Source organism: Carassius auratus, unplaced genomic scaffold, assembly GCF_003368295.1.
Source record: "Carassius auratus strain Wakin unplaced genomic scaffold, ASM336829v1 scaf_tig00216070, whole genome shotgun sequence".
Lineage (NCBI taxonomy): Eukaryota > Metazoa > Chordata > Actinopteri > Cypriniformes > Cyprinidae > Carassius > Carassius auratus.
Window position 1 is genome coordinate 31,556 of NW_020528391.1, and position 24,467 is coordinate 56,022.

The window sequence follows — 24,467 nt, forward strand, 5'->3', positions numbered from 1 at the left end:
ATCAGCTTGCATCAAAGCCATATAATTATTTATTAGCAGAGGTGTCAAGTAACGAAGTACAAATACTTCGTTACTGTACTTAAGTAGAATTTTTAGGTATCTTTACTTTACTCTACTATTTATTTTTTTGCCAACTTTTTACTTCTACGCATTACATTTAAACGTAATTATCTGTACTTTTTACTCCTTACATTTTAAAAACAAGCTCGTTACTCTAGGTGTTTTTTTTTCTCTCGACTGATTTCGAGCGTCATTGGATGAGGCACAGAAACTCATAACATTAAGAGATGTCATTGGTGTGTGGGCTGTCCATCTTTTCTGCGCATGGCACGAAACGAAATTCAAGTTCAAACTGCGGCAAATGTGTCAGAAAGAGGTTCAGTAGGCAAGAGCGTGATGTCTGGCGAAATGTCCGAAGCGTCTGAAAGCAAAGGCGAGAACTTTGGTAGTAGTTCTAGTGATGGCGACCAGCAAAACCTTCCACATCCCTGGCCTTACCTCAAAGAATTGTTCGAAATCGTCGGGAGCAAAAACGACTCATGGAGAATGCACTGCAAACTTTGTGAACCAAAGAACCATGTGCTTTTGGCTTTCAAGAACTCGCCTTCCAATTTGAAAAAACATGTAGAGGTAAGCTGTTTTCTTTCTTCTTATTATATGAATTCATTTTAGAATAAGCCTAGGTTAATATTGGTCGATTTACAATGTTTGCTTTGGCTTGGCTAGCATGCCGAGACATGCTTTGGGGCTAGCAGTTGCCTACTGAAGAGTCCCAAGTTAGCAGTTAGCCTGTATTAGTTCGGTCATGTTTGAAAATATGCCGGCGTGTGTTGCTGCAAAGAGCTGCGGGAAACCCTGTAATACTAAGCTATTAATATTCAGTATGTATTGGGGTGGAACGATACATGTATTATCGTATTGAACGGTGTTTACTTATAGTGTGTGTGTGTGTGTGTGTGTGTGTGTGTGAGGTGCGAGCGCGATCAAACAGTGGAAACATAAGAACATACTCAATCATTTTGTTTATACAGTGCATCATTCAAACTGCAAGTGTTTGTTACTGTTAGTTAATTTTAAGGAAAACAAATCTTAATCTGAAATGTAGCAAATTAATTTTCAATTAATTCCGGTACAAAATACATATCTCAAGGTCTTTTTGTCTTTTTATTAATTTAATTAATAAACTAATTATTTACATTTACATTTATTACAATAAAAAATACAAGGCTTAAGTAATTTATTTTCTTTTGGTGGTACAGCCTGAGACATGCACACGCTTTCTGCATTTTTGTTTTGCTTTTCCTTCCATTGTACCAAACAATGATGTATGAACCCGAGCTGTGACTTCTGTGTACCTTTCCACCCCTAGTATGTATCAGTGGTACCCACAATAAATGTGTTAGTTAGGTGCTATTCATATCAGCCCTTTGTCACATTTGTCACAAACCCTGTTGGTTTCAATGCTGTTTAAATTCGATGCTTTTGAGGTCATCCCTATTCTTTCCTTTCTTCACCCAACTTAATGCATTTTTTTATGTAGTTTTTACAATTTAGTCAAGATGAGAAGTGTGAGGTAAGGTGGCCATCATAATTGGAAAGCACAGGGAGAAATGTAGCCAGATATACAAAAAAGTATATCAGGTTGATAATGTGTTTTTTTTTTTTTTTTTTTTTTTTATGATTCAATGATGCATATTTTTCCACAGAGAAAACACCCTAATCATCTGGAGAGATACAAAACTTTGACTTCAAACACCCAAAGAAGAAAGCCAGAAAGAGAACCAGATGAAAGCCCCCCATCCAAGCAAACTAAGTTATGGGAAACCAGAAGAGTGTCCCAGGCCAGTTTGGATAAATCAGTCCTCCATTTTATCATACAAGGCCTTCACCCACCTAATGTAGTTGAGCAGCAGGGTTTCATAGATCTTGTACATCTTCTCCAGCCCAATATTAATGTGATTTCACGCAACACTGTTGTGAACAAAGTAGAGAAGGCTTCCCTGGAAATGAAAAACAATCTAAAAACCGTTCTAAGTGAACTTCAGTTCATTGCCACTACAACTGATTGCTGGACAGCTTACAGGCGTGGATTCATAGGTGTCACAGCACACTGGATAGACCCCCAGACTATGACGAGATGTTGCGCTGCCCTAGCCTGCAGACAGCTTAAAGGTTCACATACTTTTACTGTTCTTGCCAGTGCTCTGAACGATATCCACAGTGAATTCAATATCCGTGAAAAAATTACCCGCACCACAACTGACAATGGCTCAAATTTCGTAAAAGCTTTTAGGGTTTATGGTCAGACTGATGAAAATAACAATTTAGCAGCAGAGAGTGGTAAAGGAGATGACGGTGTTGAAGATGAATATGATGATGAAGAGAAGGATAGCACTGAGAGCATGGAGTTTGTTGAAGCTGGAGCCATACTGGATGAGGACGACTGCCTGGAATATCAGCTTCCAAAACACCATCGCTGCGCCTGCCACCTTCTCAACTTGGTGTCAACAACTGATGTTGAGGAGGCAAATAATAACACAGTTTACAAAAGGGTCTCACGCTCAACATTCTCAAAGTGCTGGAGTCTGTGGAATAAAAGTGCAAGATCCACCACAGCAGCAGAGATCATTGAGGAGACTTGCAAACTCCAGCTCTTGAGGCCAAATGCAACAAGATGGAACTCCCTTTTCTTAGCAGTGGAAAGGATTGTGAGAATTGCCAGAGAACATGGAGAACGAGCCATTGCAGCTGTCTGCAGTGCACTGAAGATACCCATGTATGTACCTGCCCTTTTTTATTTTTTTAAAAGCTGAACTATATCTGGTTGCCAACATTTATTTATTTCTATATATGAAAAACTGTCAAACACATGTTATTTATTTGTAGTACAAGTGCAACTTCCTAAAAGTAGTCTCTAATGATTGTTTTTCTAATAATTAGGCCCTTCCAATTGAAGCTGTTCCATGAAATAAATGTGATGTTTTTTTTTAACAGGTTTACTCCTGTAGAGCTTGCCTTTCTGTCCGAATATGCAAAGACTATGAGCCCAGTTGCAAAGGCTCTTGACGTACTTCAGGGAGAGGCCAATGTGCAAATGGGATGGTTGGTCCCTACAATAACCCTACTCAAGACTAAGCTCCAGCACCTTCACATTTCTTCCAAGTTCTGTAGGCCATTGATTGATGCACTTTTAGCAGGACTTGAAAAACGATTTGGACAAATGCTTAAAGATCCGGAGCTGATAGCGGCGGCTATTCTAGTCCCCAAATTCAAGACGTGCTGGACAAGTGATGAACAAATCATAAAACTTGGTAAGTGTTGTACTGTTTGCTTTATGCTATTAACAGAGGAAAGTTCTGCATTTGAAGTATCTCTAAAATACCAAACAATCCAAATAGCAATCTGTGTCCTTATGTAAGTCGTATGAAGTTGATCAAAATCATTGTGCCATCTTTCAGTGTTGTAATTTCATTGTTGTAATCCAATTCTATGGTTCAATTTGGTCCTAATTTTGTTTTTCTATTTCAAAGGCCTTGACTATATCAAAAGTTACTTGAGAGACCAAACTGTGGAGAATCAAGGTGAGAGCTCCCATTCTTCAGAGGAGGAGGACTTCTTTTCTGCAATCAAACAGACCAGTTCCCAAGAAAATGCTAAACAGCTGGAGACTTACCTTGGATGCCCAGGTGATACAGTAGAGATACTTAAGTCTTTCCCTGCAGTATGCAACCTGTCGTTGAGGCTTAACACAGCACTACCAGCCTCAGCAGCCTGCGAGAGACTGTTTAGTTCAGCAGGACTGATCTTTGGACCAAAAAGGGCACGAATTGATTCTAAGAACTTTGAAAACCAGCTTCTTTTGAAACTAAACAGAAGGTTCTGGTGATTGTGTAGGGTTTGTCAATGTATTCTTTCTGTCATACACAAACACAAGAATACTGACATACACACACACACACTCTCGCTCTCTCTTTCTCTCTCTGTCTCTCTCTCTTTCTTTCTTTCTTTCATTCATTCTTTCTCTCCCTCTCTTTTTCTCTCTCCCTCTCCCTTTTTCTCTCTCTCTTTCACTCACTCACATGCACACGCACACACACAAAATCAACACAAACACTCTTTTTGTGTTCCACACAGACTGACATGCACATTTGCCCAAGTCAAGCACTTCAGACTACAGAGACTGTTTTGATATGTAGCATTTGTCCACTTTTATAGCCTGTTTTTGAAGGGAATTATGGACATGTTCATCACACAGGCATAATTACAATAATTCTTTCTCTCTCTCTCTCTCACACACACACACACTCACTCACTCACTCACAATCTCACACACACAGTCACACCAACAGACACTCTCTTTTTGTTCCACATGGACTGACATGCACTTCTGTTCTTGCACAAAGTCAAGCACTTCAGGTTTCAGAGACTGTTTTGATATGTACCTAGGTTATGCTTTAGTAAGTTACTCCCAAGTTTTTGATGGGACTAAGGGAATAATGCACAACAAAGATGTATACAACTGCCACAAAAACACTCACTGCACATACAAAATGTACATTCTTGCACTCTCCTACTCTCCTAGTGCTATGTGCAAAACTATGCTTTTGTTTTGGTAGTGTTTATCTGTATACAGTATATGAGTTACTCCATGTTTTGAAGGAGTTTCATTTGCATAGGTTTGAAGTCTATGTCTCTCTTTTTGTCCACCCACACTCAAATGTATTCAGTATATTTCTCTGCTTAACACGCACTGACAAGCACACTCCTTAATACACAGACACTCAAGTCACAGTCATGTGCTGCTAAAATAATGTCCTGATAGTTTTGCCGGCCACGGTATGTCTTGAATATTACTACCTCAGTTTGAAAGTCTATTTGAATTCCAATAAAGTTTGAGGAAAACATGCCCATCGAGTTTGTTGTCTTTGATAGCATTATGTTTTTGTTTGATATGTTTCACTGTCTTGGGATCCATGTAGCACTAATCAGTTGTTAAATTAAGCTTCTATTTCTAACAGTTGTGTCAATGATACGAGGTCCAAGTGTTAAGCTCCCCCCCCCCCCACTTTTTGTCCACTTTTATAGCCTGTTTTTGAAGGGAATTATGGACATGTTCATCACACAGGCATAATTACAATAATTCTTTCTCTCTCTCTCTCTCACACACACACACACTCACTCACTCACTCACAATCTCACACACACAGTCACACCAACAGACACTCTCTTTTTGTTCCACATGGACTGACATGCACTTCTGTTCTTGCACAAAGTCAAGCACTTCAGGTTTCAGAGACTGTTTTGATATGTACCTAGGTTATGCTTTAGTAAGTTACTCCCAAGTTTTTGATGGGACTAAGGGAATAATGCACAACAAAGATGTATACAACTGCCACAAAAACACTCACTGCACATACAAAATGTACATTCTTGCACTCTCCTACTCTCCTAGTGCTATGTGCAAAACTATGCTTTTGTTTTGGTAGTGTTTATCTGTATACAGTATATGAGTTACTCCATGTTTTGAAGGAGTTTCATTTGCATAGGTTTGAAGTCTATGTCTCTCTTTTTGTCCACCCACACTCAAATGTATTCAGTATATTTCTCTGCTTAACACGCACTGACAAGCACACTCCTTAATACACAGACACTCAAGTCACAGTCATGTGCTGCTAAAATAATGTCCTGATAGTTTTGCCGGCCACGGTATGTCTTGAATATTACTACCTCAGTTTGAAAGTCTATTTGAATTCCAATAAAGTTTGAGGAAAACATGCCCATCGAGTTTGTTGTCTTTGATAGCATTATGTTTTTGTTTGATATGTTTCACTGTCTTGGGATCCATGTAGCACTAATCAGTTGTTAAATTAAGCTTCTATTTCTAACAGTTGTGTCAATGATACGAGGTCCAAGTGTTAAGCTCCCCCCCCCCCCCCCCCCTTTTTTTCTTAGCGTTACTTTATACTTTTTTACTTTAAGTATGTTTTAGAGCCTGTACTTTTTCACTTTAACTTGAGTAAAGAGGTTGAGTTGATACTTCCACTTTTACCAGAGTCTTTTTAAACACCAGTATCTATACTTCTACTTGAGTGACAAAAGTGTGTACTTTTGACACCACTGTTTATTAGTGCTTCCATATTGACCCAGGCTCTATAATTCAACTATTGTCTACCTTAAAACATCACAGTGACAAGGTATTCACAGTTCAACAGTACTATTTCACCCCATTTTACCCTTCCGCTCCTCAGCACTGAGTGCTACACAGCAAAATAAGCGCCAAGACTTCAAGTCCGTGGGCTTTTAAGATGTGAAATGTGAAAGTGGTGATGACCTGTCAAATCAAATAACCAGTCCTGTTTCAGGGGATTCACTGTGATTGTTTCACCATTATCGAGATGCTAATTGACCCTCCCAGACAGGCTGTCAGCTGTAAAACTAGAGAGCTCTCCAAAACACTTCACTGTCAGAGCCTGTAAAGAGAAACGCTTTCCCAGCACAAAGCTTGTGAATGCATAAGAAACACTGTCCTTTTCCAATTCTAAAATATTCCTAAACACTGTGGATTTTTGACACTGAGTTGTTGTTTGAGCATTCTGACTCAAACAATGGTGTGATTTTGAGGAAGAGCCTGTTTATGTGAACAAAGTACAATATCGTTGAAAGGTTTGTGTGTCAGTAAGATGTGGAAAGTCTCTTATGCTCAGCAAGTCTGCATTTGTTTGATAAAAAAATAAAAAAATACAGTAAAAACATTTTTTTTGAATATATTAAAAATTTTAATTTATTTCTGTGATGCAAAGTTGAATTTTCAGCATCATTACTTTAGTCTTCAGTGTCAGATGATCCTTCAGAAATCATTCTATAATTCTAGAACAACAATTAAAACATTTTGATTTTAGCCCATTTAGCTACTGGTTAAACTGGATTGCGGGTGTCGTTTAAAGAATATGCTGCTGTTTTTCTTTGGAAATACTTGGAGCAGTTTGCCCGACACTGCACATCAGTATTGGCACAACATCCTTCCACCTTAGCTTGCCGTGTCACATTCACTCAGTCTCACAGAACCGCCACAGTTAGTGAATGTGATTACCAGGAAGAATTAGTCATCTTCAAAGAGAGTCTGTTTCACTTGTCTCGGTCACCGTCTGATAGCTTCAACTAAAAATAAAAATAAAAAAGTCGTGGGAAGATGAAAGCAAACTCGACGCTTCAGTGGCTTATTTTAAGAGAAGTTCTGATGATCTCTGCATTCTGTCATGAGCAAGATGTCAGCAGGACAGAAAACAAGTTAATTAAGAGAGCGTAAACGTCCAGGTGGAATAAAGCATCTTCAGAATGAGAACTGGAAAGAATAGACAGTATGATGGCAAGAAAATGAGAAGAGAGAGGATAGTGGTGTCTACTGGGGATGAATAGCAACCTATTAACTTTAGGTAGATAGGTCTGCCATTGTATGCTGTGTTTACCTTCAGTTATCTCTGTCTCGATGTCGAGCCACGGTGGGATATACAGCAAGTAATGAATTTCTTAGAAATTAAATTTGCTTAAAGTACAGTGAAGCCAACAGCTTTGGACTGCCCTCATTTCATCAGTATAATCAATTCACACAACAGGCGTTGCCCACATCATGATTTGTGCCATACAGAATAGTATAGATTTGACTAATTTGGACAGAAATGTAATTTAAATATATATGTTCATTATCTAAATAGAAGTCTATTTTAAGAAAAAAAAAGTCACATTTTGTTATTTTTACTTCTTGTGAATTGTCGAAATCCATTGCTAAATGGACGATATTTTGGGAATCCCTAAAAAGGTTGCTAATCAGGACACTGACTGAACAAAATGTTAGTAGAGATTTACTGCTTACAGTTGTTTTATGTGTGTGTGTGAGTGAGTGAGTGAGTGAGTGAGTGAGTGTGTGTGTGTGTGTGTGTGTGTGTGTGTGTGTGTGTGTGTGCGCGTGCGTGCGTGTGTGTGTCTGTGTGTGTGTTTGTGTAATAGGCCATTTTTGAGGAAGAAATATAAACTTTTTTCACCGGGTTCTTTTTTTACATTTTACTGAACTGTGGCGTACATTTGTCCTATGGTGTGACATAGCAAAAATACAGACCCTCTCATCTCCCAGTAATAAGACCATCTCTGACATGACATTGAATGGGGGCCTTCAGCTAATTAAGGTTGGCTGTGGAAATGTTCAATTTAAAACCAGGATTGTTCCTACGCTTTTAGAAATATATGGATAAAAATGATTGTCATTTATTAAAATAGACACTTCTAAAATTATGCTTGAGGTATTTATAAAATATATATATAATATATATGCTTTTCTTTTTAATTTATAAAAGTTGTAATTAATTGAACCATGTTTGAAACAGTCATACCACAGGACAATTTTGAGATTTGGCAAAAAATAAAAAAAAACTATTTTATTAATAATTAATAATTAAACATTTTAATTAATGTCAATACTAATTATATTCATTTTTATCTTGTGTGACCATGAAAATGCCATTCCATGTCAGCAACCCGTTATTTTATTTTTGTGTACAAATACAGAAAGTCCATGTTCAGGTGTTTGGTTTGACTGATTGTGGCAAAACAAAACAAAACACAAACGTTTTATGCATCTGTGTTGATGGAGCATATGGGAGTCTTAATTTTGGAAACACTTTAAAATAAAATTTTATTTCTTCGTTAACTACTTTAGTTAACATGAAATTGAAAATTTAAATTACAGTAATAATTATATTATCATACTAATTTATAGTTAATTTCAACATTTACTAAAACATATAATGTTAAAGTTTAGTAATAATGTATTGCTCATTTTTAGTTTATCTTAGTAAATGCATTAACTAATGCTAACAAAATAGACCTTATTGGAGCAGTGTTACAGAAATAATGTGCGAAAATAGCTGAAAATGCTACAATTTCTTACAATCTACAACATTTATTCCAGTTGCGTTATAATAATTGTGCTTGAAGTTCATAAAGATAATTCATGTGTGACCTTTGACTTTATCTGACCCGGTCTCACCCTTCAACAGAACAAGCACTCCAAGCGTGCATGATATTGGAATTTATTTAATGCCTGCACAAAGAGCAGTAAGAGACAAAATGGTAAGTTCGGTGATGTTATAGATCCACCCACAGCAGGTCTCAATAGATCCACTGCAGACTAATTGAACTCAGTCGGCAAAAGCGCCACTGGGGCAGCCAATAGTAAGCGATCCCATTAACACTGGGATTTCTTTAAAGGGATAGTTCACCCTCAGTTTTGCCAGTTTCAGCCATTGATTTGCATAGTTAATGTTTTTTTGTTTGTTTTTTCATACTATGGAAGTCAATGGGACCAACAACTGAAGGTGAACTTAGGTGCTGTATGTTTTAAATATGTCATTTGAAGTATTGTAATAATGGCTTAGGACATAAGAAGACAACGTGTGTTACAAATTCTCATTTTGCTTTAAGGTATATAAAGTACAAGATGAGTCCAATTTATTCTGCATCAAGGCGATACCAGAGGCTCTGGCATTCAGCGTAGTCACTGGGCAAATCAGATGATGCCAGTTTCCCCTGCAGTAACAGTTGTACAGCAACGACAGATTTAATTTAATGGAGTACTAGAATTAGCAGACTTTGCAATAAATGCAACAAAATAACACTTCATTGGTACTTTGAGTGGCTGTGGACAATTACTGCAACTCTTCTGCAGAATCGAGGGAACTCAAAATGCTCTCACTTAAGTATACAGTATACATAGAACAAATCTGCTTTTACATTTAAGGCACACAAACCTGTTTGACCACAAAAACATGGTATGTTATTAATCACAGGTGAAATCTGCTGAAAATGTACTCGCCCTCAGGCCATCCCAGATGTAGATGAGTTTGTTTCTTCTTGGGAATAGATTTTGTGAAATTTAGCATTACGTTCTTTGCTCACCAATGGATCCTCTGCAGTGAATGGGTGCCATCAAAATGAAAGTCCAAACTGCTGATAAAAACATCACAATAATCCAAAAGTAGTCTATAAATTAACAACATGTAAAGTGTAACACTGTACTGTATTTTTTAAGATAACTTCACACCATTGCTTCTGGCTAAAGTGAAATAGTCTGGTCTGAATCAGTAGAGAAATATGCACAGATCGAATACTGTTTAAAAGTGAAAACAATCCAAAACAGCTCAAAACAAATACGCTGGTGATTTTTGGTGTGAGAAGACAACAGGGGATGGACTTTTTCACTAGAGGACATCAAGGACTCATATTTTGACCAGTTTTAAGTGAAATTGTCTTAATGATTTATTTGATTCTTAGACACGCAGTTCACAAGACGTTCAGACTCTCATTCTGACGGCACCCATTCACTGCTGAGGATCCATTGATGAGCAAGTGATGCAATGCAAAATTTCTCCAAATCTGTTCTGATGAAGAAACAAACTCATCTACATATTGGATGGCCTGAGGATATTTTCATTTAATTTAAGTTTTATTACACATTAATTTTTGATTCATTACATATAATAATCAAACAAGTGAAACTCTTTCTAAAACACTGTAAGGATTTTACTGCTTCCCCTCAAAGGTTTCATCCAGCTCAGGATGTCGTCTTGTTTTTTGATGTCTTAAAAGCTGAATATTAATTTAATCACACATTCTGTATCCTCCACCGGAGAAAACAGTTTGCTGAATGAATAATTTCATTCTGATTTGAGATAAAACATTATGTATGGAGGTTTAACTCCCTTTCTGTTGACTTTTCAGCACACAGAAAACATCCTGTTTCTGACTGAGACTGAACAGTTGTTCAGATGTTAACACCTCTGATAAATCAACATGTTATCTTCTTTCAGTCTGATCCTTAAAGCTGACGGAGCCATTTTCTGATCTGTTCCACTTCATTTATGAAAAAAAAGTGCAATAATATCTGTAAAAGTTTCATTTATAGGTGTCATTGTAAATTAGATGTCTTTATTAACTGGATTAAACCAATTCCAGCTGCTTTCAGATGGTTACAGCCTAGCAACCACCTAGAACAACCTAGAAACCATATAAAAATGTGACAAAAAAAAAAAAAGTCAGATCAATTCAGCAACCATTTTCTCATTTCCTACATGAGAAAGCTCAAACAATGACCTAGCAACCCACTAGAACATCCTAGCAACACGCTAACAACCACCTAGAATAACAGAGTAAACATATAACAATTTCAGATCAACATGGCAACTGCTTGCTCATTTCCTGCACATCATGGTCTAATTTCACTTATTTTCAGACTGATATATTTGTTTCTCAAACTGTCAACACAGTTTTCTGCATTTGCTTTCTGAAAAGACATTTCCTCACACAACAATCAGATGACAGCAGTAAGAGCAGCATTCTGATCAGCTGTGAGTTTGATCTTTTGTCTTTTCTCCACTGGCCAACATTTTCATCAGTTCCACTTAATGCCTTCAATACACTTGTGGAGCCGGATCAATTTGACCTCCATAAGCCAGCAGGATATGATTCCATTGACCCTGTCTCTCTGAAAAATCGTGTCTAATGTGGTTTTTGTGGCACTATCTCATTGCTGTAATCTCTTATATTACAGGACTTGAGGCCCCGGGGCCTTTTTTGCTCTACCTTGAAGTTGTCTGCAATTTTACTCTTAATTCCAGTTATAAATTTCTACAGTGATATCTGGGTAACTGAACCCAATCAAAATTCTGAATGAGACATGTGAATGAAAGCATTGTGCTACTATATGACTGGATTGACCCTTGACCCGGATTTGGTCCCAGATAATTTGCATACTCCAACAGAAATGTATTTTCATTCAGTCCTTGCTAGGTCAAAATAACTTTAGTAAAAGTCAAGTGAAGTTCTATGCTGTGACGACATAATTTAAAAATGAATGATTGGCCCGCTCTTCAGTTTTTATATATATATATATATATATATATATATATATATATATATATATATAAAAACATTTTAATTAATTACAATTAAACATTAACCACAGAGGTGTTTTGATAACATTTCTTTACGCTTACATTCCAGGTCATTTTTAAAATAGTGAAAGTCTGTCACCTGCTGTTTCAAATTAGGAACTGCACCATTTTAAATTTTATGATTGAACTGCTTTCACACATGAAATGTTTTATCAGCATACTCAGTATTATATAATGTGTAAACAATATAAGTGTCAAAATAAATAAAAAATAAATAAATTAAAGTAAAACTTTGCAACTAAAGTGAAAATAGAAAATGAGGGGGTGGGGGGTGGGGGGTAAAAATCATGAAATAAATTGTGATAGAAAAACTTGATTTAAAGCCTACTGACTTTGAATGCTGAAGAGATGCACTGCCTCTACAATCCACCAGAGTCCACTAAACACCACACTTGATGAACATTACACTCAATAATCCACTCCAACAGTGCTCAACATTTCAGATGCATTCACATTATTGAGCTTATTTAATGAATAAATGTGTTAAATATAGAATCAAGCTGTTTAATTCCAAGAGAACATCAGTCCAGAGTCATATACATATTAACCATGCACACGTTGATTTTCCCAACACACAGGAAACCTATTTTCTACGCCCTTTTAACTCAACAAGAACTGCTGCACTGAGATTGATCTAATTACTGCTGCAATAATGATTAATTACTTATTTTTACATTCAAGTCTATATAAGAGGCATCACAGTGAAACAACCTATATAAAATACAAAGTCTCTTTCAGCAATTACACACACAATCCCTCTGAAAAGACCAAAGGTAGAGTGACTCTTTCAAGGGCAAAAATGTACACAAATATTTCTTTCTACAGAATGAACCTGCAACCACCCAATAGACCACTGCCATTTAAATGATGGGGAATTCAGACATTCATGTAACAGTTAATCCAGACCAGTTCATTTATTAGCTCTACTATTACTATACATAAGATTTGATCCACAGCGCATCTGATCCCTTTGATCCACTGACATGCACAAAAGCACAGTAGGGTTAAAGAAGACGCTGGAACATGAAACATCCTTTGAAAATGAAAAACTGATTTCTTCCTTTCTATGAGTGGTACAGTCATTTCAGCTGTGAGACATCTCAACCTTTAACCCTTTCTTTTTTCCACACACTTGGAAAATGCCATATTGGATTTTCCACACCGTCAATGCCAGGTATCTCTTCTCTTGGCATCTAATTTTCCCCTCAAGCTTTGATCAATTCTTATCACTATTCTCCCGGTTGAAATAGACAGGGGTGTGGAGTTCTTGTGCACTGTGCTGCTCAGACCACGATCTCTTTGTAGTGCATCAGTCTGAAGTAACAACAGCTTCTACCAACAACTAACCTAACAGTCAGCTGCCAGACTCCTGTAATGACAGACGACTGTTACACAAACAACTGTGAACAACTGTACGTGTCTTACAAAACAAAAACAAGTGGAGCTTCTGCGCATCTAACCTCATCAAATTGACTTGCAGAAATCTTCTTCCACTTCATATTTGGTTGATTTACCTGAACTAAAAAAAAAAATGCATATAAATAGATAAGCAAATGTGTTTTTTTTTCTGCTCACCAAAGCTGCATTTATTTGATAAAAAATACAGTAAAATTCTGAAATATTATTGCAATTTAAAATTCTCTGTTGTAATATATTTTACAATGTAATTTATTTTATTTATAATTTATGAAGTCCTCAAATATACTTAAAATGGTCATATTATTTGATTAAATCTGTCATTCCCTGACTGAAGGTCAGTGGCTTGTTGGTTGAAAGCAGTGATTAATAATTAAGTACTCAGTCCAGATCTGAGCTCCATCTGAATCTCATGAATATAAATAATTATAAAAATAAGAACCGGAAACAATACCCAAGCCTGGAAAATCAAAACTGAATACCATCTGTTTTCGATAATAATTACCTGGATCTCTACAAAAACACATGACAATGGAAACGTTCAGATTCATGGGGTAAACAGGCTGGATAATGAATGAGAAGTACATGGGAAAACAGGTCAATGTGAGAATGTCTAAAAGTGGAAGCTTGTTAGCTTTGTAAGGGACTGGGATACAGATGGAAGGAGATGAAAGAGTGGGAGCAAGCCGTGGAAATAACATTGGGAAACAAGCTCTATGTGACACCACATCACAGAGCTTTGTCAGGATAATTTCTACAGTTTCACCTACACATTGATTCACTCTATCGGCAAGTTGGAGGTGGTGGGGTTTTCCCACTCACTTCTAGAAATGCCAGACATTTGAGGTTTAATCAAGGGTTTTCTTGTGACCAGCTGCTGTCAATTTTTTTTCTTTCTTTTTTTCCTCGGGGCTGGATGATTGCAACAAACTCTGATCTTAGCCTTCAATGTGAATTTGTCCAGCAGAGGGTTTTCCTTCTTGTTTTTTTTTTTTTTTGTTCTTCTTTTTTTTCACAATTTATCCAGCAGAGGGTTTTCCTTCTTGTTTTTTTTGTTCTTCTTTTTTTTCACAATTTATCCAGCAGAGGGTTTTCCTTCTTGTTTTTTTTTTTTTTGTTCTTCTTTTTTTTCACAATCTGATACAAAGACTATTTTCACAAGGGATGAAACAATTTAATCAGCAGGATTATCATCAGGACATTAAAAAACATTAAAACATTAAAAAAGTCTAAAATATTATATTATATTATATTATATTATATTATATTATTTAAAAAAATATTTCAGTTAGCTTTTCAGTAACATTGTGTTGGTCACATTTCTACATTTAATTTAGTTGTTGTTAGTTTAGTTGTTCAATTTAAGTTCAAGAACTAAAATTACTGACTGGAAATATAATAAAAGCTAAACCTGAAATTTAATAAATAAAGCTAAATTGTAATATATATAGCATATAATAACATATCAAAATTATATAAGAACATAAAAAAATTTAAATGTACTTTAAATAAAATTTTAATGAATTTTTTTTTTTAAATAAAATATTAATACAAACTATAACAGTATCTGTGGTATATAGTTGATTCTAAAATAATAATAATAATAATAATTAATTAATTAATAAATATAAATCCCAAACTTTACAGAAATTGTATTTACAATAATTCACTTAAGATTATTTATAGTCTATGTGGGGCCAAGACGTTGCAAATATTGGAACACACACTGTATAGCCACAAGCCAAAGATAAAATCACTCACTTACCTTGTCTGTACCGGTCATGACATTGTAAAGCCAGCTAAAAGGTAGTCTAACCACTAAAAGTATCATTTAGACATTTTACAGTACAGCTCAAATAACATTTTTGTATTGGAAGGAATTGTTAAGTGTTTTAAACAAAGAGCAGTTACAACATAATTTTTGTTCATTTTTTACAAATTGAGAGATTCAAAATATTTCCTACATGGCCACGTTTATTCAAAGTGCCATTAATTTAAAATGCTTTAGCATTTATGAATTGTGCGTTGCTTCTTACCTCTTAAAATATTTTTAATAAACAAATATACAAGTAATTGTGAGGCAGAGACTTTTATAAAAAGACTCTGGTGATATTTACATGTCATCTGTTTAATTAAATAAATGGTACACTAGTATGAAGGAAACTAAAAGTTCCCTGTCGGATATCAGAACTTTATAGATAATGCATGCGCTGCTGTTCGGCGGAGGCATCTTGTTCAAAATTTCATCAGCCGTTAGAAAAGACAATGTGGCATGCTTTTACATTCATGCAATATGCACGCAAATAATTCCTGAACTACATGATGTGTATTGAGCAACCCCATATTTGGTAACCTGTGAGAGCTAATTTAAGTCACAAAAACAACACAAATGAACACGAAAAGTCACGTCAATAACAACTGAAGACAAATTCACAATTCAAAAATTACTTAAAATAACTCTTTTCTTAAAGGGGGGGTGAAATGCTATTTCATGCATACTGAGTTTTTTACACTGTTAAAGAGTTGGATTCCCATGCTAAACATGGACAAAGTTTCAAAAATTAAGTTGTACGTTTGAAGGAGTATTTTTGGAACAGAAATACTCCTTCAAACGTACAACTTAATTTTTGTACGTTTGAAGGACGTTTCCGGTTTATCACAAGTTTCAGAAAGTTTTTTTCGAGTATGGCTCTGTGTGACGTTAGATGGAGCGGAATTTCCTTATATGGGTCCTAAGTGCACTTCTGCCGGAAGAGCGCGCGCTCCCGTATAGCAGAGCACTGAGAGCACAACAGACTTCACTGATCAGAGCGAGAGCGTCGCGAAATGTCACAAAAGAAGTGTGTTTTTGGTTGCCAGGGCAAGACAACCCTGCACAGATTACCAAAAGAGAAACAGCATTAAGGGACCAGTGGATGGAGTTTATTTTTACAGAGCATCAACGGAGTTGTGCAAGTGTTTGTGTTTGTTCCCTGCATTTCCAAGATGCTTGTTTTACAAACAAGGCCCAGTTTGACGACGGATTTGCGTATCGTTTATTTCTTAAGGATGATGCAGTCCCAACGGAAAAGGGTCACGATCGTGTGTTGGAATCGCAGGCGGTGAATAAAACTGCTTAAAATATCTGTGCCTCCTTGATAGTGCGTCCGCCTCCCATGCCGGAGACCCGGGTTCGAGCCCCGCTTGGAGCGATTCGTTGCTGCTGCTGCTCTCGTTCAGTTTCAGCCTCGGGATCTGATTCTGGATCATAAATAAACGGCTGAATCTGACTGTTAGCCATGGTTTGTTTTGGTTGGTTTTGTCCTCACGTAATGTCACAGCTTCCCAACGCTCTCAACGCAAAAGCCTACTGGCGCTCGTGATTCTTTAGCTCCACCCACACGTCACGCCTCCAGTCGGTCGTGTTTTTCCGGGAAAAATCGGTACAGACTATCTTTCTCTTATGAATATAATAAAACTAAAGACTTTTTGGAGTTATGAAGGATGCAGTACTACTCTATAGGTACTCAAGATTAACAGGATATTGAGTGAAAACGAGCATTCCCCCCCCCCATGGGCCATTGAGTCAAATGCAGATGGTGTGCACTTGGATGGCTTAAATGTGTGGGACACCATACTTCATGTCATGCTGTCACTTTCTAGTCGTCTTGTCTGAATCAGAAGATACATATTAGCAGATCAAGCACTGTTTAAAAACCAAAACAGTCCAAAACAGTTCCAAACTAAAATATGGGTGGATTTTGAAGTGAGAGGACACTAGAGGATGAATATTTCCACTGGAGGAAGTGTTATTATGGATTATGGACTTGTATTTTAGCCAGAAGCAATGGGTAAAGCAATTCAAACACCTTAATAATGGATTTTTTTTAGACATGCATTGCTGGACTGGAGTGGTGTGGATTACTTGTGGATTATTGTGATGTTTTTATCAGCTGTTTGGACTCTCATTCTGATGGCACCCATTCACTGCAGAGGAACCATTGGTGGACCAGTGATGTATATTTCTCCAAATCTGTTCTGATGAAGAAACAAACTCATCTACATCTTGGATAACATGAGGATGAGTACATTTTCAGCATTTTTTTTTCAGTGAATTCTTCCTTTAAGCTACATCAAAAGTGAAAACTTTTCACTATAGCAACTCAAAGAATTAAATATATACTTCTGCACATGGATACCTGGTTTACTTGAAACTTTGAACAAAACACGGAGTGTATGTCAAAGACTTGATACAACTAACCTTGCAAACGTTGCCAAATCCATCAACTAGCTCCTACTCATGCACTCATTTGATCATCCCTCAAGCTTGTAAACACGATTGTAAAAACTGCAAATTTTACATTCAGTCAGTATTTGTATAACTGTGGAAAACTCCACCACAAGCACATTATTTCTTTGTGCATGGTTATAATGACATTTATGTTACTGAGCCAACACTGCACTGACATTTGAATTATTTTCCTCTTTTATCACTCAGAATCAAATAGATGGTAAGCCAATCAGCTGCATCAGCATTAAGCTCACAGTTTATGAGTTTTCCATGCCTGGCCTTGAATACAGAAGCAAATTTGTAAAAATAATCACATTTTGCAGTACGCTGTCTTTCTCTTTTGTTTGTATACAGTGCTTTATAAGAACCTCTAAATTCTCTGCCAAACACAAAACTGTTTCAACATTATTTCTGCAAAACCAGGTACTGTAGATCTCTACAGTTTTCAAGAAAAGGACCAGAATTTTTTCATCACAGAAATTTGAGCACAAAAAAAGGATTATGGGTTATTCAGAAAAAAAAACGATATATCTCCTATTCTCAAAACTATTAAAACAAACATTTAATGTGAGAGTTGGAGGGATAAACAGAGGTATACATTTTATAATTAATGTGGTAAAGCAAAATCTCAGCTGACAGAATTCAAGAAGACAATCCCCAACCTTATTAAAGCACCACTATATTTGGATAGGATTCTTGTCAAAATGAGTTTATCATGACCAGAGTTGGGTATAACGCGTTACAGTTACTGTAATTTAATTACTTTTCCTGGTAACACAGTAAAGTAATGCATTACATTTTAAATATATGTAATTTGATTACAGTTACTTATGCCAATAAAATTACGTTACTTAAGTTACAAATGAATTGTTATAAAATTATGTAAAAATCATGTTTTGCGCATCAGTATGGATTTTAATAAATTACTGTAGAATGCAAGTTAAAATGCAGACATTTTTTACAACACAGAAGCAAGGTTGTATTTCAATTTGTATGAATTATATTTCAAAATGTTGCACTTTACATATTTTAGTCTGGCATTATAGTTTGGAAAATTTCAAGAAGTGAATGTGTACAAGTTTATGTCACAGTAACACTAATGAAAGTACAAACAAATGACTCATTAGAATGAGATGAAAAGTAGCCGAGATGAACTTGAATCTTTCTTTTTATATGGAGGTGGTGTGGACATTTACATGTTCGCGCATCTCAAGCCTGGTTTTGCATGGATGATTATCTTATAGCGCGCAAGGTGCACGGACACATAATATGTGAGATCAGACTGGAAAGACTGCACCTCGCATTGGTTTCATACGGATTCATGAGTTCACGCATAGCAGCCAAGACATCTCATTTTGTAACAAAATGGGTTTGAATTGACATGAGGATGAGCAAAAGATGACAGTATAATGAACTCTTTAAAATAAACCGATACCTACAGTATTATTTTAAATATGAATCTCTCTCACATATACCAGAACAGTGAAAGAGTGGAGAGCCACTCCAAGTCCTGCACTTCTGATTGTGATGCTGAGATTTTGGGGGGTCTTAATTATGTTCCAGCACATAGATTGCACTAATTCACATCATTGTGCTTGAATCAGCAACTGGCTGTGATCGTTTTAGGCCTCTCAACCTCCTGTTGCTCTAATGGAACTAATGCAGTCCATATAATAATAAAAAATCACTCCGCACTGAATACCAGATTTTCAGTGAGCTGTACTTTACTTTTCGACTGCAAGACACAAATTCTGTTTGGCCGGACAAGTTCTGTATGTAAAAGTACAGATATGGTAGACAGAAAGCATCATGTTCGATTCTTAAAACAATACAACAATCTGAACTAATCAACTGCTCATATGTAGGTTACAAAGTTCCATAACTAGTGTTTAAATGATAAATATTGTCCAGGTGTAGTACAATGCTTATGCAATATATGGTAATTCAGAGCAGCCAAAGTATTTTCAATGTCCACTTGATGCATAAAAAAACCTGACTGGTTGGGCTTTATTTATTTTGGAAACAAAAGGCATCTCAGAAATCAAACTTACAATTCTTAAAATCTACAATTCAATCAGGACCACTTCCGTCAAGTATATTTTATGACAATTATATTGCATACAGTTAGTGTTGGCGGTATGGTTATGTTCTGGGCAACACTCCACACGCCTGTCCACACAGCCATACTTGGACAGAGCGGGAAGAGCAGCAAGACAAACCCCCTTGGGATACAGAACATAGCCATTATAGCGTACATAATTACAATTCACAATTACGTGAGTTGTAAACAAAATGTGAGACTGCTTCCAATGAAGAGACTGTAAAGTAAGAACAAAGTTAGATCGCATTACAGGTTCAGTTGGTGGAGTTGGGGTAGGAGGAGGGAGTTAATTGCAAGCAGTGATGCGATGGAAGAGACACTGAATAATGGGAAGTTAAATAGACCACATGTGATAGGTATCAAGACTGGATTGGTACACGTCAGGAACAGCTGTCAGCTGATGCAAGTGTGACTAACGTGGCCTGACGGAACTAACGCAATGCTCGATGATTATTGCTATCAAACCTTTTAAAGATTTTTGGAGGTTTGTTAAATTTTTTTATTTATTTATATTATATATTATATAATATATTATATATTACAGCCTTATATACCAAAATATATTTTACTGGGGATATATATACTTTCATATATTTTAGATTCATTGCACACCAACTGAAATATTTCAGTTCTTTTATTGTTTTAATACTGATGATTTTGGCATACAGCTCTTGAAAACCCAAAATTCCTATCTCAAAAATTAGCATATCATGAAAAGGTTCTCTAAACGAGCTATTAACCTAATCATCTGAATCAACTAATTAACTCTAAACACCTGCAAAAGATTCCTGAGGCTTTTAAAAACTCCCAGCCTGGTTCATTACTCAAAACTGCAATCATGGGTAAGACTGCCGACCTGACTGCTGTCCAGAAGGCCATCATTGACACCCTCAAGCGAGAGGGTAAGAAAGAGAAAGAAATTTCTAAATGAATAGGCTGTTCCCAGAGTGCTGTATCAAGGCACCTCAGTGGGAAGTCTGTGGGAAGGAAAAAGTGTGGCAAAAAACGACCGAAGGACCGATTCCAGACCTTGGGGGACCTGCGGAAGCAGTGGACTGGAGTCTGGAGTAGAAACATCCAGAGCCACCGTGCACAGGCGTGTCCAGGAAATGGGCTACAGAGAAGCAGCACTGGACCGTTGCTCAGTGGTCCAAAGTACTTTTTTCGGATGAAAGCAAATTTTGCATGTCATTCGGAAATCAAGGTGCCAGAGTCTGGAAGAAGACTGGGGAGAAGGAAATGCCAAAATGCCTGAAGACAAGTGTCAAGTACCCACAGTCAGTGATGGTCTGGGGTGCCATGTCAGCTGCTGGTGTTGGTCCACTGTGTTTTATCAAGGGCAGGGTCAATGCAGCTAGCTATCAGAAGATTTTGGAGCACTTCATGCTTCCATCTGCTGAAAAGCTTTATGGAGATGAAGATTTCGTTTTTCAACACGACCTGGCACCTGCTCACAGTGCCAAAACCACTGGTAAATGGTTTACTGACCATGGTATTACTGTGCTCAATTGGCCTGCCAACTCTCCTGACCTGAACCCCATAGAGAATCTGTGGGATATTGTGAAGAGAAAGTTGAGAGACGCAAGACCCAACACTCTGGATGAGCTTAAGGCCGCTATCGAAGCATCCTGGGCCTCCATAACACCTCAGCAGTGCCACAGGCTGATTGCCTCCATGCCACGCCGCATTGAAGCAGTCATTTCTGCAAAAGGATTCCCAACCAAGTATTGAGTGCATAACTGCACATAATTATTTGAAGGTTGACTTTTTTTGTATTAAAAACACTTTTCTTTTATTGGTCGGATGAAATATGCTAATTTTTTTAGATAGGAATTTTGGGTTTTCATGAGCTGTATGCCAAAATCATCAGTATTAAAACAATAAAAAACCTGAAATAGTTCAGTTGGTGTGCAATGAATCTAAAATATATAAAAGTTAAATTTTTATCATTACATTATGGAAAATAACAAACTTTATCACAATATGCTAATTTTTTGAGAAGGACCTGTATATGTATATATATATATATATATATATATATATATATATATATATATATATATGTGTGTGTGTGTGTGTGTGTGTGTGTGTGTGTGTGTGTTGTAACATATTATGTTTCTAAAATATTCCAAACTTATTACTTTTGGATGAACACAAACAAATTTAGAACATGATCTACAAAGATGTTTGTTGTCTGTACAACCACTCAAGCAAGTTTTGTGTTTTATATTTATTAATTTAGCAGGAGCTTTTATCCAAAGTGAATTACAAATGAGGAATATCACAAGCAATATTTCATAAGTCAACAGTTGCAGTACATAATTCCAAATTTAAAGTTAAAGCATAATTAGCACATACGCTGAAGCAGAAATAACTATAAGAAAAACAAAATCTGTAGAAATACGAAACAGGAACTGGTAATTTTCTCCAGGACAATGCATGTTACAGTAAAGTTACAGGCATTTTTTTAACCTTAAAACAACAAAATGCAACACTTCAAAACATTGGTAAAATATTCTTAAAATTTAATATGAAAAATTCTAATTCCTATTTTTAAAGTATTTTCTCAGAATACACAGTTTGGTCTTCTGCTGTCTAAGTGGGTGTTTTTTGCAAGAATGAATTAACCAGATTTCATGCTGACAGTCAAAATGGCTATACAAGACTACTGCGACTGCTTAAAGCAAGATGAGCTCAAAATAAAACACACTGCACACAGGCCCCTAAAAGTACTACATACAGATCAAACTCCTGCATAACATGTCCCATAACCACTGCACACTGAGTTCCTTTAAACATTGTAGACTCAAGCTCTATTCAGAGTTTTCTCCTGAAAAAAAAAAAAAAAAAACGAAATCACAGCAGCTATGATGGTGCCATGACAGCAGGTGCAGTTTTCAGATACAGACCGGCTGAGATGGACAGGACCAGCTGGACAGCATGAGTTGGAAGCACACCAGAGCTGCTTTCTAGCATGCTAGTATGACCATGCCATCTTCAGATCTTTGATCATTTACTGATCATACATGGCCTGTCTGTTGCTCTGGGCACTGGGATGTAATAGTATTACACTAAGGGTTTGAGGAGAATTCAATTTGACGTATATCAAATGCATGTGATGTGTAACATCTATTGACCTTCAATAATAATGACTAAAAAAATTAATTGCTAATGAGACTGTATGGAACAATGAACATGTTGCCTTGACTGTAAGATAGATAGATAGATAGATACATATTTAAAGGGGGGGGGGGGGTGAAATGTTCGTTTTCACTCAATATCCTGTTAATCTGGAGTACCTATAGAGTAGTACTGCATCCTTCATAACTCCAAAAAGTCTTTAGTTTTATTATATTCATAAGAGAAAGATAGTCTGTACCGATTTTTCCCGGAATAACACGAGCGTCTGGAGGCGTGACGTGTGGGCGGAGCTAAAGAATCACGAGCGCCAGTAGGCTTTTGTGTTGAGAGCGTTTGGAAGCTGTGACATTACCGTGAGGAAAAACACATCCAAAACAAACCATGGCTTACAGTCAGATTCAGCCGTTTATTTATGATCCAGAATCAGATCCAGAGGCTGAAACTGAACAAGAGCAGCATCAGCAATGACATCTCTATGTGGTATGTACTGAAACTGTATATATTTGCTTAGCGGTTTTGGAAAATGACTAAGTTCCACTTTGTCGTCTTTTTTTTTTTTTTTAAGCTGTACATGTGGAAAGTGCAGTTTGATGACAACATCGCATGTTGTTTACTTGATGTGCTTACACGCCGATAGCTAAGTTAACAACACAGAGATATTTGAAGCAGTTTTACTCACCGCCTGCGGTTCCAACTCACGATCGTGACCCTTTTTCGTTGGGACTGCATTATCCTTAAGAAATAAACGATGTGCAAATCCGTCGTCAAACTGGGCCTTGTTTGTAAAACAAGCATCTTGGAAATGTAGGGAACAAACACAAACACTTGCACAACTCCGTTGATGCTCTGTAAAAATAAACTCCATCCACTGGTCCCTTAATGCTGTTTTTTCTTTGGTAATCTGTGCAGGGTTGTCTTGCCCTGGCAACCAAAAACACACTTCTTTTGTGACATTTTGCGACGCTCTCGCTCTGATCAGTGAATGTCTGTTGTGCTCTCAGTGCTCTGTTATACGGGAGCGTGCGCTCTTCCGGGAGAAGTGTCCTTAGGACCCATATAAGGAAATTCCGCTCCATCTAACGTCACAAAACTCAGACTTCATCATCAAAAAGCTACTGAGTGCACCTTTAACAGTGAGGTAACTTAATCATAATTACAAATGCATCTGCAAAGGTGAGTCACATTAGATTGATTGCCAATTAGCAATTAGCATTAGTATCTGTCAGAAAAAAAAGAGGTCTGACAATTAGCATTTAGATAAGCAAGCTTCAAGGCAACACAAGATCCATAGAAAAGACGGATTGTCTGAACAGAAAAAGACATGACTGAATAGCAGGTGCAGCGATAAGAAAAACACACTATTTCATGGGCCAAGGGGAAGATTTTTGAAATTATGAGTGCAATTTCAAAACATGAACAAGCTGCATTTGGAAAAATTAACAAAGATCTCCAACATACTGTATGCATTGGGGGAAAAATGGTGTTCAAACAATTTTCACACAGAAATTACTAGTAAATTTCACACAAAAAAAAAGTA

The 24,467-nt window shown here is 36.7% G+C and overlaps 1 protein-coding gene across 1 annotated transcript; it reads left to right on the plus strand.

The window, feature by feature from the left end:
* Nucleotides 1-261: 261 nt before the first annotated feature.
* On the plus strand, nt 262-4,906 carry LOC113097029 (uncharacterized). The gene is made up of 4 exons (XM_026262263.1): nt 262-630; nt 1,707-2,776; nt 2,995-3,311; nt 3,531-4,906. Exons 1-4 carry the CDS (start codon nt 325-327, stop codon nt 3,884-3,886), a joined length of 2,049 nt encoding a protein of 682 aa, XP_026118048.1. The 5' UTR covers nt 262-324; the 3' UTR covers nt 3,887-4,906.
* Nucleotides 4,907-24,467: the final 19,561 nt, after the last annotated feature.

Excerpts from the sequence above, each read along its gene's own strand:
- LOC113097029 (XM_026262263.1), top strand. The coding sequence starts at position 325 with ATGGCACGAAACGAAATTCAAGTTCAAACTGCGGCAAATGTGTCAGAA. Across the intron at positions 631-1,706 it reads ATTTGAAAAAACATGTAGAG|AGAAAACACCCTAATCATCT; the intron begins GTAAGCTGTTTT and ends ATTTTTCCACAG. Across the intron at positions 3,312-3,530 it reads TGAACAAATCATAAAACTTG|GCCTTGACTATATCAAAAGT; the intron begins GTAAGTGTTGTA and ends TCTATTTCAAAG.